General features: G+C 42.5%; 1 protein-coding gene across 1 annotated transcript in view; it reads right to left on the bottom strand.

Moving 5' to 3' along the window:
- Positions 1-14104, bottom strand: part of hmgcra (3-hydroxy-3-methylglutaryl-CoA reductase a) — a 55330-nt gene that overhangs the window by 14164 nt on the left and 27062 nt on the right. The window contains exons 9-13 of the mRNA XM_063049264.1: positions 5920-6080; positions 4068-4300; positions 2876-3066; positions 2298-2492; positions 122-280 (exon numbers count right to left, since the gene is read on the bottom strand). Of these exons, the coding sequence (XP_062905334.1) occupies positions 122-280; positions 2298-2492; positions 2876-3066; positions 4068-4300; positions 5920-6080 (939 nt within the window). The remainder of the gene's footprint in view (positions 1-121; positions 281-2297; positions 2493-2875; positions 3067-4067; positions 4301-5919; positions 6081-14104) is intronic.

Below are 14104 nucleotides of genomic sequence, written 5' to 3'. Positions count from 1 at the left end.
AGAGAGTTTCTTTATAAACATTGAGCTTAAAGTCACATTTCAAACTGTAGTATGCTGACACATGGAAGTACTCAACTACACAGTGCTGGTGCAATAAAGCTGACAATTTACATCTACTTACACTTATTGCTCTGCAGCCTCTGTTAGTGCTTGCCACAAGACAGCCTTCAGTGGTTGCCATAGGCACTTGGAATTCCTTCCCATTCAAACAAAGTGGTCCTGCAACTCCCACCGGAATAGGCACGTAGCCTATGACATTCTCACAGCAACTTCCCATAACCTGAAAGTTCAATCAATTTAAACATTAAAATAGAATTAGGATTCCAAAAACCATTAAAATTATAAATCTCAGATATCATCAACATGACCTGCCAATAGAAGTTTTTCCTTGTGATTTAGTAGTCTGAACTGGTAAACTGATTGAAATTTGCAACATAAATGGAGACTAGATAAAAAGAAACTACTTCAGCAATGTAAGGAATGCAGTACTGGGGCATAGTTCAGAAATTGTAACCAGACCTTTCTGAGAGTTAGGAATCAACTCTCCATAGGTGATAGAAATTTGAAACATCACTTGCTAATTTTGAACAAAATCAAAATGACTTCCATTATCTAAAACATACTAGGCATGTTGGCAAAATATTTAATTTGATCAAACCCAATTGGGGGGGGGGGGGGGGCCGGAAACCAGGCTTAGTTATCTACAAGGTAGTCAACTTTATTAACAGTTAAAATATAAGAAGGAAATGGCCCATAGATTTAATGGGACCCCAAATTCTGTCACAAAAGCAATACATAAAGATATTGAGACAGTATAGATACCAAAGAAACCTAGCACTCATCCACTGTCTTGAAGGCAACTGCATAAGTGGCAAAGACAATTAAGTAACATGTAGAACACTTTTCCAGTACACCTATTTTCTGCACCCTCTCCAAAGCCTTCACATCTCCCTATAACCAGAACTGAATGCAATATTCCAGATGTAGTCTAATCAGAGTTTTATAAAGCTGCAACATAACTTCCCAACTCTTAAACCGAACACCTCAGTTAATAAAAGGCAAGTGTGCCATATGCCTTCTTTACCATCCTATCAACCTGTGCAGTCACTTTCAGGTAGCTATGGACTTAGAGCCCAAGATTCCTCTATAGATCAACACTGTTAAGGGTCTTGCCATTAACAGTGTACCGGCCCTTTACATTTGCTCTTCCAAGGTCTAACACCTCATATTTGGTTAGATTAAACCCCATATGTTATTTTTCTGCCTATACCTGCAACTGATTCTTTGTATCCCAATGTATCCTTTGGTAATTTTCTACTCTATCCACTACATCACCAATCTTTGTACCAACTGTGAACTTGCTAACGCCACTCTCCCCCTCCACCCCCCCGCCACTCACATTTTCACCAAATGCAGGTCAGAAACAGCAGAGATCTCAGTACAGATCCCTATGGAACATCACTGTCATGGAGCTCCAGCCAGAATAGGTCTCACCAACCATTACCCTGTCCTATATGGGCAAGTCAACTCTGAATCCAAATGGCCATGTAACCATGGATCACATAATCTCAATCTTCAGGATGAGCCTACTATAAGAAACCTTGTCAAACACTTGGTAAAGCCATGTGTGCAACATTCATAACTCTATCCTTATAAATCACCATCATATCTTAAAAAGACTCAGTCATGGCTGATACAAATAAAAAGATAGCCAAGTTCTGGGAAGAGGTTTTTGACACAAACCATTAACCACTTTCCTTTCAATAGATGCTGCATGAATTGCTGGGTCTACAGCATTATTTGTTTTAAAAACAAAATTAATTCCTTAAAACTTTGTTATCTAGGCACTGACAGGAGATGAAAATTACATGCAAGAGGAAATGCACTTTGTAACATCTCTAAGCATTGGTAGAGAAAAATAAATTACAACATTAAAGTTCCATAATTTAACAGGGTCTAAGTTTGGAAGGAGATCAAACTTCTAGAGATGAGTTATATAAGTGCCTAGCTCCTTTCCCATATTTGTTCTGCAGTTGTAAGGCTTTCAAAAACAGAGATAGAAAAAAAAACAGTGGAAGTATATAACGAAAATATAGTCATCTCAATTCGGTATGTTCAACATCACCAAGGATTGTTGAAAGTCTTCAAGAAAAACTTGCCAAGTTGAACTTGGATTTTACTTGGATTGCATATAAATGTTAAAAAATCTCAGTAACTCTTCATACTTATGGCACACCCATTGAATTAGTCTCATTCATTGAGATTACAAACCTTGAATCTTGGCAGCTCTAACTTACCAGTGAGTAATCGTAATTCTGGTAGGGAAGACGTTGTAGTGCACTGGGCTCTGGGAGCTTTGGACCAAGTAGTTGGCGACGTATGGATACACCACGCTCTGGAGTTTCCATCATGTTCTCTAGTTTATAAGCTGGAATGTGTTTGGCATTCACCAAAAGAATTATCTCAGCATCAGTAAGGTATTTTGCTCCTTGCTGTTAAAAAGTAGGGGGAAAAAAAAACACAAACCTCATTTCTTTACATCGTTCAATTTTAAGTACGCTTAAAACTACGATAAATCATTCTGCAGGTAGAGGGGAGAAAGGTAAAGACTAGCACTGAACTAACAAGTTACTATTAACTATAGAACATAACTTTCGGTCTGGCTAAAGGTCTATTTCAAAGCTTTCATCAATTCAGGTAATATCCATATCTTTAATTGGCATTAAATTCCAGCAGCTCAGCTGTTCACAACAATTTTAATCTCACAAACCCACTTCCCTTCTTCTGTCAGCTTCCCCTCCCATCCCAATATAATAGAAACCAAAAGGGGGGGGAGGGGAAGGGAGGGAAAAAGAAGGTCCTATGGAACTCTTACCTCTGGGTTTTTAAGTATGGACAAGCATTCTTCAATTGGTCTTGGCTCTAACAAATACTCAGCATCCAGCTCCTCTGGCGTTCCCGAAGATGAAGAGCTAGGAGGAGTGAAGTCTCCCAACACAAACTTTGCTTTCGAGATACGATTGCTTGAATTAGGGATGGAACACTCAATAGGCTTAATGACTTCATCTGTTAAAAAAAAAACAATACTTTTTAAAGTACAAGCAAAATTACAACAAGTCACATGTTCAAAAGGCATTAACAATAATGCACAGAAGAATAATATGTAAAACATGATATTGAAAATAATTTAATTTGAAGGCATTTTAGAAACTCTTCTTAGGATCTTAGTTGCTTTAGACAGGATCAAACTTTAGGGAATAAAAGAGATGGCAAAGACTCCAGAAAGCCTTTGCTAGTTAGGAGATATGTAATAAAAGGATAAGGGTTTAAAAGAGAAAGCTGAGATATGATAGGGTAGGGATGCAAGACAGCAAAGTATTTTTAAAATTCTATCAGGCAGTCTCCCACTTCTGCTTTTGCCTCTTCCAAGAGAAACTTAAAAATTCTACTAAATATTGGTCACGAAGCCAGGCTTTATTTTGGATAAGAATTCAATGTTATTGGTAATCAGTATAGGTGTGCTTGTCATTACACTTCAAGTAATGTGTGATAACATTTGTGTATAGAAAAAGCTAATGGATTTCCCACCATGCTCCCAATTAATGGTTGTGATCGTTTTAAAAGCACAATTCTCATTGTGCTGAAGTTGGTACTGGTGTTAGAAATTATTCATGGGACAGAAAAAAAATACATCCAAGCTGATAGAATGAGTATTAAACTATGGTAATAGTTAATTGGCCATAGAAGTTACTGTTTTGGATGGTCATAGCTAATCGATAAAATTTTGATCAAATAAAATTAACTGGTATGTAATTCATAATTTGATTAATTCAGAGAACAGGACCATAATAATTTCATTATTCAAATTCAATTAGTGAAACAGAAAATCTGCCAAAGCACTGCCCCTTTCCCACAACAAAACTATATTCTGCATTCTGTATATTTCCCCCCCTTTGTACTATCATGATGTATTTATGTCTGGAATGATCTGTTAGGATGGTACGCAAACAAATCTTTTCACCATTGCTCTCAGCACTTAATATATAGTGTACATATTTAACTTTCACCTGTGTTTTCTTTATTGGTTGCTTCCTCGTTCACTGGACAGTTTGACTGTAATCTAGTAGTTTCAATATTATTCCTGCAACAATCAGTATTCTTCACGTGCAAAGACGATGACATAGGATTCTTCAGTGAGAACGTCGACTCAGTCTCTGTCTTCTCAAAGAATATGTATTTGATAGCAAGGAAGAGTGCTAGGCCAAGGGTGATTACTTGTTCAACATCCATGCTGACCATCCTGTGCAATTTTAAAAAAAATAGGTAAACCTGCTAAAACTTAGTCATACAGAAATGCACAAAGGCTTCACAAAATCAATGATTTGATATCTATCACACACTAAAGGTTGTTAATTTCGTCAAAATGCTATTTCAATAGAACAGGCTTAGGAAAGACCAGAAGCTGGGGGCACAAGTCAGGTTAAGTGTCAAGCATTTCTTTCTTCGTAGAGCTTAACAGAGATAATGACATTAAGAGAACACAAATAGAAGGCAACATATTAGCTCAATGTACCTATCATCTGTAAAGCCTTCTGACTGCCAAAGGAGAATAATACTGACTAGACAAAAGAGATGGTGAGGACCTGGATGTGGCGAGGACCTACAAGTACCTGGGAGTGTAGCTGGATGACAGACTTGAGTAGAGCATCAACACAGAGGTCGTGTACAAGGGCCTGAGTCACCTCTACTCCCTAAGGAGACTGAGGTGCTTTGGAGTATGCAGGCCGCTCCTTCACACGTTCTAACTGTCTCTTGTCACCAGTACAACTTTCTATGCAGTGATGTGCTGGGGCAATGGCATCAGCATGGGTCATGCCAACAGGCTCAATAAATTGATTAGAAAGGGTGACTCTGTTGTAGGAGTCAAACTGGACACGCTGGAGGCTGCGGTAGAACGAAGGATCCTATGGAAAATCTTATGACAGCAGCGCTGCTCTGAAGAGCACAATACGAAGTCATTCTTACCCTTAGCCAATAGGCTCTATACTGAGTTATCCTATAGCCAGGGAAGTGAGGACCCCCTCCTGTTAGACCATGTGAGTAACTTATTTTTTTTTAATTTCTTTCTTACTTCTCCTTTAACATTTGTACATCTGTGCACTTGTAATGCTACTGTGACACTGTAATTTTCTTTGGCATCAATACAGAGTTTATTTATCTATCTACCATATTACTTTTCTCTTATGAGCTTGTGGCCAAACCCTGGAGCTCAGTGTTACAGTTGTCATAGAACTTGATAGACCAAGAGGTCTTTCTTCCTCCTTGCTGTAAAATAATTAAATATATAAAAGCAAGACAAATCTAGTCTCATTGTCGTCTTTCTAGCAGTCCAAGCTGAAATTCACAATATTCTAAATTAATTTACAATATTTACACTTGATACTCCTCTCAAGTGCAACTTTAAAATCCCAAGAGCAACATTACAGTGAAATTTAAGGTAATCCATTTTCTATCTATAGTTTGGCACCTGGCTCAGCAGGTGATGTTTCCCACACTTTCTAGAAACTCACCAAGTTGACTGGGATATTTATAACTAACATCGAGAAAATAACTTGCTGCTTTGCTTGACTCTTTTGGAGGTTTGAAGATTGATTAATCCAATTGTTCAATTAACTTCCTCACATTTAATCCAAGTAAAACATGTCATTAAAACTACTTTCATACCATTCATTGTTCACCGCACAAGATGACAAGACCATAGAAGATGGGCCTTTCAGCTCATCGAATATGCTCCACCATTTTATTATGGCCCATTCATTTGCCCTCTCAATCCATTCTCTTGCCTTCTCCCCATAACCTTTCATGCCCTGACTAATCTCGAAAAATTGACAACTACTTTAAAGTTATAGGTTCAGTTACCTGGAAAGGTAGAACTGCCATAGTGGTACTTCTGGATCAATTCGTCTTGGCATGCTTTCATCCAGCCCCGATGCTGACTTAGGCATTTCCAAGGTGCTGTCATCGGATGCTGGTTCCGCTATCCAACGACTATGAGCATGAACCAGAACTAATCCTAGTGACTGAACCACAAACAACAAAAATCTATAACAATACATCTTTCACAATTACTGCTGTTCGTCTTATTGGTCACCAAAATTTCACCACAGCAAATTATAAGGTATTCTAAGGGACAGGATATACAAGTATTTAGATAGACAGGGCATGATTAGGAGTAGTCTCTGGCTCAGTGCGTGGCAGGTCATGTCTAACTAAGCTTATAGAGTTTTGAGGAGTTCACCAAGGTTGGTGAAGACTGTGGATGTTTGTCTATATGCATTTTAGCAAGGCCTTTGACAAAGTTCCATGTGGGAGGCTACCCCAAACGGTTCAGTCACTTGGCATTTGGGATGAAATAGCAAATTAAACTGGTCCATTGTCATTTATCAACTATATTAGTGATTTAGGGGATAATATGGTAAACTGGATAAGCAAATTTGCAGATGACACCAAGACTGGGGTATAGTGAACAGTGAGGAAGGAAACCAAAGTTACAAGATTTTCAGGACCAACTAGGAAAATGGGCTGAAAAGTGGGAGATAAATGCTAGGGCTTGGAGGTGTGTGATTAAACAAAGGGAACTGGGAATACAGATCCACAATTCCTTGAAATTGGCATAAGTAGGCAGGGTCATAAAGACAGATTTTGGCACAATGACCTTCATAACATCCCAACTCCTGATTTATGTTGAAGTTGGTGAGGCCAAATTTGGAGCATTATGTGCAGTTCTGACCATCTACTGACAGGAAAGATTATCAAAGTGCTTGGAAAATAATGTTGCTAGAATTTGAGTGCTGAGTAACAGGGAAAGATTGAATAGGTTATGAGTTTATTCAATGGAGTGCAGGAGGTGAAGGAAGATCTGAGAGGTATAGCATACAAAATTATGAGGGTATAGATACAGTGAATGCTAGCAGCCTTTATCCATTCAGGTTGGGTGAGACTAGAACTAGAGATCATAGGTTTAAATTGAAAGATGAAATAAAGTCCAAGGTAAAAGATGAAATATTTAAGGGGAATCTGAGAGGTAACTTCTTCAGAGGGTGGTGTAAGTGTAGAATAAGCTGCCAGTGGAAAAGGTAGATTGCAAGTTCAATTGTAACATTTAAGAAAAGTTTGGATAGTTACACGGACGAGAGAGGGAAGGAGGGCTATGGTCCAGGTGTGGGTCGATGGGACTAGGCAGAAGACTAGACCAGAATGGACTAGATGGGCTGAAGGCCCTGTTTCTGTGCTATAGGACTCTGACTCTACAGCAGCTGTTACTTAGTTTCTATAAATTAAAAAACAAGAGTTCCAACTTACGCTATTCCAGATTGACTTAAGTTTTACCACGTTCAAAAGTATTCAGGATCAAACACAGATAACCAGCATCAAGGAGCTACCTTCAGAGGTAGAACTGCAATACTCTAACACAACTGCCTGACTGGGTCTTTAACACATAGAAAGCAAACTAAAATGAAGGATAACCTACTTGATCTTATCCTCGATATCCACCTACTGCAGATGTATCTGTCAACAGCAACATTTATGGAGGTGACTAAATTAAGACTTGTTTGTTACACAAAAGGTATCCGCTGTCAAGCTATGAGATAATACAATTGTTCAGAGGGGACACAAATCTGGCAGCTTAAAATAGAGATCCTTGAATTTATGCGAAACATCAGTAGCAATGTACACCATTTCAACCTGTCACCTTGTGGACCAGCATACAACTTACATAGAACATAGAACAGTACAGGCCCTTCAGCCCACAATGTTGTGCCGACCCTCAAACCCTGCCTCCCATAAAAGCCCCCACCTTAGATCCCTCCATATACCTGTCTAGTAGTCTCTTAAACTTCACTAGTGTAACTGCCTCCACCACTCACTCAGGCAGTGCATTCCACGCACCAACCACTCTCTGAGTAAAAAACCTTCCTCTAATATCCCCCATGAACTTCCCACCCCTTACCTTAAAGCCATGTCCTCTTGTATTGAGCAGTGGTGCCCTGGGGAAGAGGCGCTGGCTATCCACTTTATCTATAGCTCTTATTATCTTGTACACCTCTATCATGTCTCCTCTCATCCTCCTTCTCTCCAAAGAGTAAAGCCCTAGCTCCCTTAATCTCTGATCATAATGCATACTTTCTAATCCAGGCAGCATCCTGGTAAATCTCCTCTGTACCCTTTCCAATGCTTCCACATCCTTCCTATAGTGAGGTGACCAGAACTGGACACAGTACTCCAAGGGTGGCCTACCCAGAGTTTTATAGAGCTGCATCATTACATCGCGACTCTTAAACTCTATCTCTCGACTTATGAAAGCTAACACCCCATAAGCTTTCTTAACTACCCTATCCACCTGTGAGGCAACTTTCAGGGATCTGTGGACATGTACCCCGAGATCCCTCTGCTCCGCCACACTACCAAGTATCCTGCCATTTACTTTGTACTCTGCCTTGGAGTTTGTCCTTCCAAAGTGTACCACCTCACACTTCTCCAGGTTGAACTTCATCTGTCACTTCTCAGCCCACTTCTGCATCCTATCAATGTCTCTCTGCAATCTGACAATCCTCTACACTATCTACAACACCACCAACCTTTGTGTTGTCTGCAAACTTGCCAACCCACCCTTCTACCCCCACATCCAGGTCGTTAATAAAAATCATGAAAAGTAGAGGTCCCAGAACAGATCCTTGTGGGACACCACTAGTCACAATCCTCCAATCTGAATGTACTCCCTCCACAACCACCCTCTGCCTTCTGCAGGCAAGCCAATTCTGAATCCACCTGGCCAAACTTCCCTGGATCCCATGCCTTCTAACTTTCTGAATAAGCCTACCATGTGGAACCTTGTCAAATGCCTTACTAAAATCCATATAGATCACATCCACTGCACTACCCTCATCTATATGCCTGGTCACCTCCTCAAAGAACTCTATCAGGCTAGTTAGACACGATCTGCCCTTCACAAAGCCATGCTGACTGTCCCTGATCAGACCATGATTCTCTAAATGCCTATAGATTCTATCTCTAAGAATCTTTTCCAACAGCTTTCCCACCACAGACGTAAGGCTCACTGGTCTATAATTACCCGGACTATCTCTACTACCTTTTTTGAACAACGGAACCACATTCACCTCCCTCCAATCCTCCAGTACCATTCCCGTGGACAACGAGGACATAAAGATCCTAGCCAGAGGCTCAGCAATCTCTTCTCTCGCCTCGTGGAGCAGCCTGGGGAATATTCCTTCAAGCCCCGGGGACTTATCTGTCCTAATGTATTTTAACAGCTCCAACACCTCCTCTCCCTTAGTATCAACATGCTCCAGAACATCAACCTCCCTCATATTGTCCTCACCATCATCAAGTTTCCTCTCATTGGTGAATACCGAAGAGAAATATTCATTGAGGACCTCGCTCACTTCCACAGTCTCCAGGCACACCTTCCCACCTTTATCTCTAATCGGTCCTACCTTCACTCCTGTCATCCTTTTTTTCTTCACATAATTGAAGAATGCCTTGGGGTTTTCCTTTACCCTACTCGACAAAGCCTTCTCATGCCCCCTTCTTGCTCTTCTCAGCCCCTTCTTAAGCTTCTTTCTTGCTTCCCTATATTCCTCAATAGACCCATCTGATCCTTGCTTCCTAACCCTCATGTATGCTGCCTTCTTCTACCTGACTAGATTTTCCACCTCACTTGTCACCCATGGTTCCTTCACCCTACCATTCTTTATCTTCCTCACTGGGACAAATTTATCCCTTACATCCCACAAGAGATCTCTAAACATCGACCACATGTCCATAGCACATTTCCCTGCAAAAACATCATCCCAATTCACACCCGCAAGTTCTAGCCTTATAGCCTCATAATTTGCCTTTCCCCAATTAAAAATTTTCCTGTCCTCTTTGATTCTATCCTTTTCCATGATAATTATAAAGGCCAGGGAGCGGTGGTCACTGTCCCCCAGATGCTCACCCAGAGAGATCTGTGACTTGACCCGGTTCATTACCTAGTACTAGATCTAGTATGGCATTCCCCCTGGTCGGCCTGTCCACATACTGTGACAGGAATCCATCCTGGACTCACTTAACAAACTCTACCCCATCTAAACCCTTGGATCTAATCAGGTGCCAATCAATATTAGGGAAGTTAAAGTCACCCATGATAACAACCCTGTTATTTTTGCACTTTTCCAAAATCTGCCTCCCAATCTGCTCCTCTGTATCTCTGCTGCTACTAGGGGGCCTATAGAATACCCCCAATAGAGTAACTGCTCCCTTCCTGTTCCTGACTTCCACCCATACTGACTCAAAAGAGGATCCTGCTACATTACCCACCCTTTCTGTAGCTGTAATAGTATCCCTGACCAGTAATACCACCCCTCCTCCCCTTTTTCCTCCCTCTCTATCCCTTTTAAAGCACTGAAATCCAGGAATATTGAGAATCCATTCCTGCCCTGGTGCCAGCCAAGTCTCTGTAATGGCCACAACATCATAATTCCATGTATGTATCCAAGCTCTCAGTTCATCACCTTTGCTCCTGATGCTTCTTGCATTGAGGTACACACATTTCAGCCCTTCTACCTTAGTGTCTTTACACCGTTTATTCTGCTTCTCTTTCCTCAAAGCCTCTCTGTATGTTAGATCTGGCTTTACTCCATGCACTTCTTTCACTGCTATATTGCTCTGGGTCCCATCCCCCTCGCAAATTAGTTTAAACCCTCCCGAACCATGCTAGCAAACCTACCTGCAAGGATATTGCTCCCTCTCGAGTTCAGGTGCAACCCATCCAATCTGTATAGGTTCCACCTTCCCCAGAAGAGATCCCAATGATCTAAAAATCTAAAACCCTGCTCCCTGCACCAAGTCCTCAGCTATGCATTCAACTGCCATCTCCTCCAATTCTTACCATCTCTGTCACGTAGCACTGGCAGCGATCCTGAGAACGTCACCCTTGAGGTCCTGTTCTTCAGCCTTCTGCCTAATTCCCGAAACTCACACTTCGGGACCTCATCCCTCTTCCTGCCTATGTCGTTGGTCCCAACATGTATCACAACTTCTGGTTGCTTTCCCTCTCGTACCAGGATGTCGTGCACCCGGACAGAGACATCCCGGACCCTGGCACCCCGGAGGCAACAAACCATGCGGGTGTCCTTCTCACGTCCACAAAATCTCCTGTCTGCTCCCCTGACTATAGAGTCTCCAGCTCTCCTCTTCTCCGTCCCACCTTTCTGCACCACAGGGTCAGACTCAGTGCCGGAGGCCCTGCCACCGTGGCTCACACCTGGTCGGTCGTCCCCGCCAACAGTATCCAGGATGGTAAACTTATCATTCAGGGGAATGGCTACAGGGGTGCTCTGCACTACCTGTCTGCTCACCTTTGCTTTCCCCCCTCTGACTGTCACCCAACGACCTGCTTCCGACAGCCTAGGTGTGACTACCTCCCTGTAGCTCTCATCTATGCCTGCCTCATTCTCCCTTATGAGTCGAAGGTCATCCAGCTGCTGCTCCAGATTCTTTACACGGTCTCCAACCATCTCTATTAAGCAGTCTACAATAAGTTCAAATTTAATCATCATTCAACCATATATGAATATAGTCAAATGAATCAGCATACCTCCAGGACAAAGTGCGAAATACATTATCAACAGCACATAGCACAAATAGTACGTATGGTTACAGCTGCAGAAAAACAGTCACAAAAAAATATAGCCCAAATGCCCGAGTATCGTGACTGTAGAATTGATGGTTAATTGTCCTTGTCCAGCTTGTTCTTCCACTGAGCAAACACCAGAGGGCAGCCCCCAACCCAATGCAGATTCCAGTGCACTCTGCAGTGGCACTCCCACACTGCTTTGGTGTCTCCTCTCCTAGTCAGCTGCAACAGACAACCCTGCAGCCTCGGTCTAGTCCTCACCACAACCAAGGCATGACAGCTTTCTCACTGCCAGTTTCACCAATGTCTTGCACTATTCAATGTTACCAATATCCAACAAGGTCTTGCCATCACAATAAAAATGTCCAAGACAACTCACCCGCACTGTGCAACTATACATGACAATACCAGGTGACAACAATAACAACAGTACAGAACAAGTCCAGCTCCGTTCCACTATTGAGCGACTCACAGATGGAATAGTCCTGCAGTAGTACTCGATGTTCTTGGCATCCAGCAATGACTTGCAAATGTAAAAAAAAAGCCATACAAGACAAACAAATACACTCTTGATTGGATCCAGAGTGACTACTGCATCTGAGCGCACCGCCATCTTCCCATACCAAAATAGGCTGCAAGCAATACTTCCAGGTACAATTCTGAATGTGGTGCTAAACTGAAAATGAAATACACAGGACGTGTTTTCTACGTAACTAAAGTAGCAGGTATTAGAGCAAAGAGATCTCCTGATAATACAAAGATCAAAAGACAAGTCTGAAGACTGGCTACTGTAACAGCAAGGGAGTGTCGCAAAGAGGTCAAGACTGATCCACGTACTCAAGGCTGAACATAATTAAGTGCTTCATGCTTTTTAGCATTCACATATTGGAGCCCACCATCAGGCACTATGTTCAACTAGAAGTGCCCAGTAGATAATCCATCTCAGCTTCCATCCAAGTTTCCCACCAAAGCCAATATTCAAACCAATTTGTTTCATTCCACAGGACATCAAACAGTAGCTGAGAGTTCTGAAAAAAAGAAAAGCTATTTGGAGCAAGAAAGCTGCCAATGGAACGGCGAAGGATTTCTACATTTTACTACTCAGGGTAAAAGAGGCAAGACTGCGCAGGCACTTGACATTAGCCAGTAGAGCAGGAAAAGTTTAAGGCTGCCATATCCAGTGGGCAGCAGAGTGATAGGGCTTTGGCTCAATGGGCTTAGGTGGTAACGAGGCGAGGTACGTTTACCTGTGTTAATTGCGGAAAGCAAGTATGTGTGTAAGGCCAGTTTTCTGTGCTCGGTATCAGATGTGGGAGGTCCTGGAGTTTCCCAGCCTCCAAGACAGCTAGATCTACACCTGGTGTGTCAAGCTACAGCCCCTAAGGGACCGAGTTAGGGAACAGGAGATGCAGCTTGATGACCTTCGTCTGGTCAGAGAGAGTGAGGAGGTGATAGAGAAGAGTTACAGGCAGGTAGTCATACCAGGGCCATAGGAGACAAGACTTTCTTCTTGACTAGATTTATTACAGCCTTTGTACACCACAGTACCAGGGCCACAGGAGACAGGGTTACAGTCAGGGGAGGGAAGGGGAAGAGTCAGATACTAGAGAGTACCCCTGTGGGCTGTACCCCTTGACAATAAGTACTCCTGTTTGAGTACTATTGGAGGGGGGGAGGGGGGAAGAAGGGAAGAACAGTCTACCTGAGGGAAGCAACAGTGGCCGTGCCTCTGAAGGGTAGGGAAAGGAAGAGGAAGGCAGTAGTGACAGGGAACTCTATAGTTAGGGGGTCAGACAGGTGTTTCTGTGGACGCAGGAAAGTAACGTGGATGGTAGTTTGTCTCCCAGGTGCCAGAGTCCAGGATGTTCCAGATCGCGTCCATGATATCCTGCAGTGGGAGGGAAAACAGCCAGAGGTCATGGTACATATTGGTACCAATGACATAGGTAGGAAAAGGGAAGAGGTCCTGAAGACAGACGACAGGGAGTTAGGAAGGAAGTTGAGAAGCAGGACCGCAAAGGTAGTGACCACGGAATTACTACCTGTGCCACATGACAGTGAGTATAGGAATAGAATGAGGTGGAGGATAAATGCATGACTGAAGGATTGGGGCAGGGGTTCAGATTTCTGGATCATTGGGACCTCTTTTGGGGCAGGTGTGACCTGTACAAAAAGGACGGGTTGCACTTGAATCCCAGGGGGACCAATATCCTGGCGGGGAGGTGTCCTAAGGCTACTGGGGAGAGTTTAAACTAGAACTATTGGGGGGTGGGAACCAAAGAGACTGGGGAAGAGCCGGTTGGCTCAGAAATAGAGAAAGCTTGGAGACAGTGTCTGAGGGAAGATAGGCAGATGATAGAGAAGGAACGCGCTCAGACCAATGGTTTGAGATGTGTCTATTTTAAC

This window comes from Mobula hypostoma, chromosome 5, assembly GCF_963921235.1.
Source record: "Mobula hypostoma chromosome 5, sMobHyp1.1, whole genome shotgun sequence".
In the NCBI taxonomy this organism is placed as follows: Eukaryota; Metazoa; Chordata; class Chondrichthyes; order Myliobatiformes; family Myliobatidae; genus Mobula; species Mobula hypostoma.
Note: the sequence above shows the minus strand (reverse complement) of the source record. Positions and strands in the feature narration are given on the sequence as shown.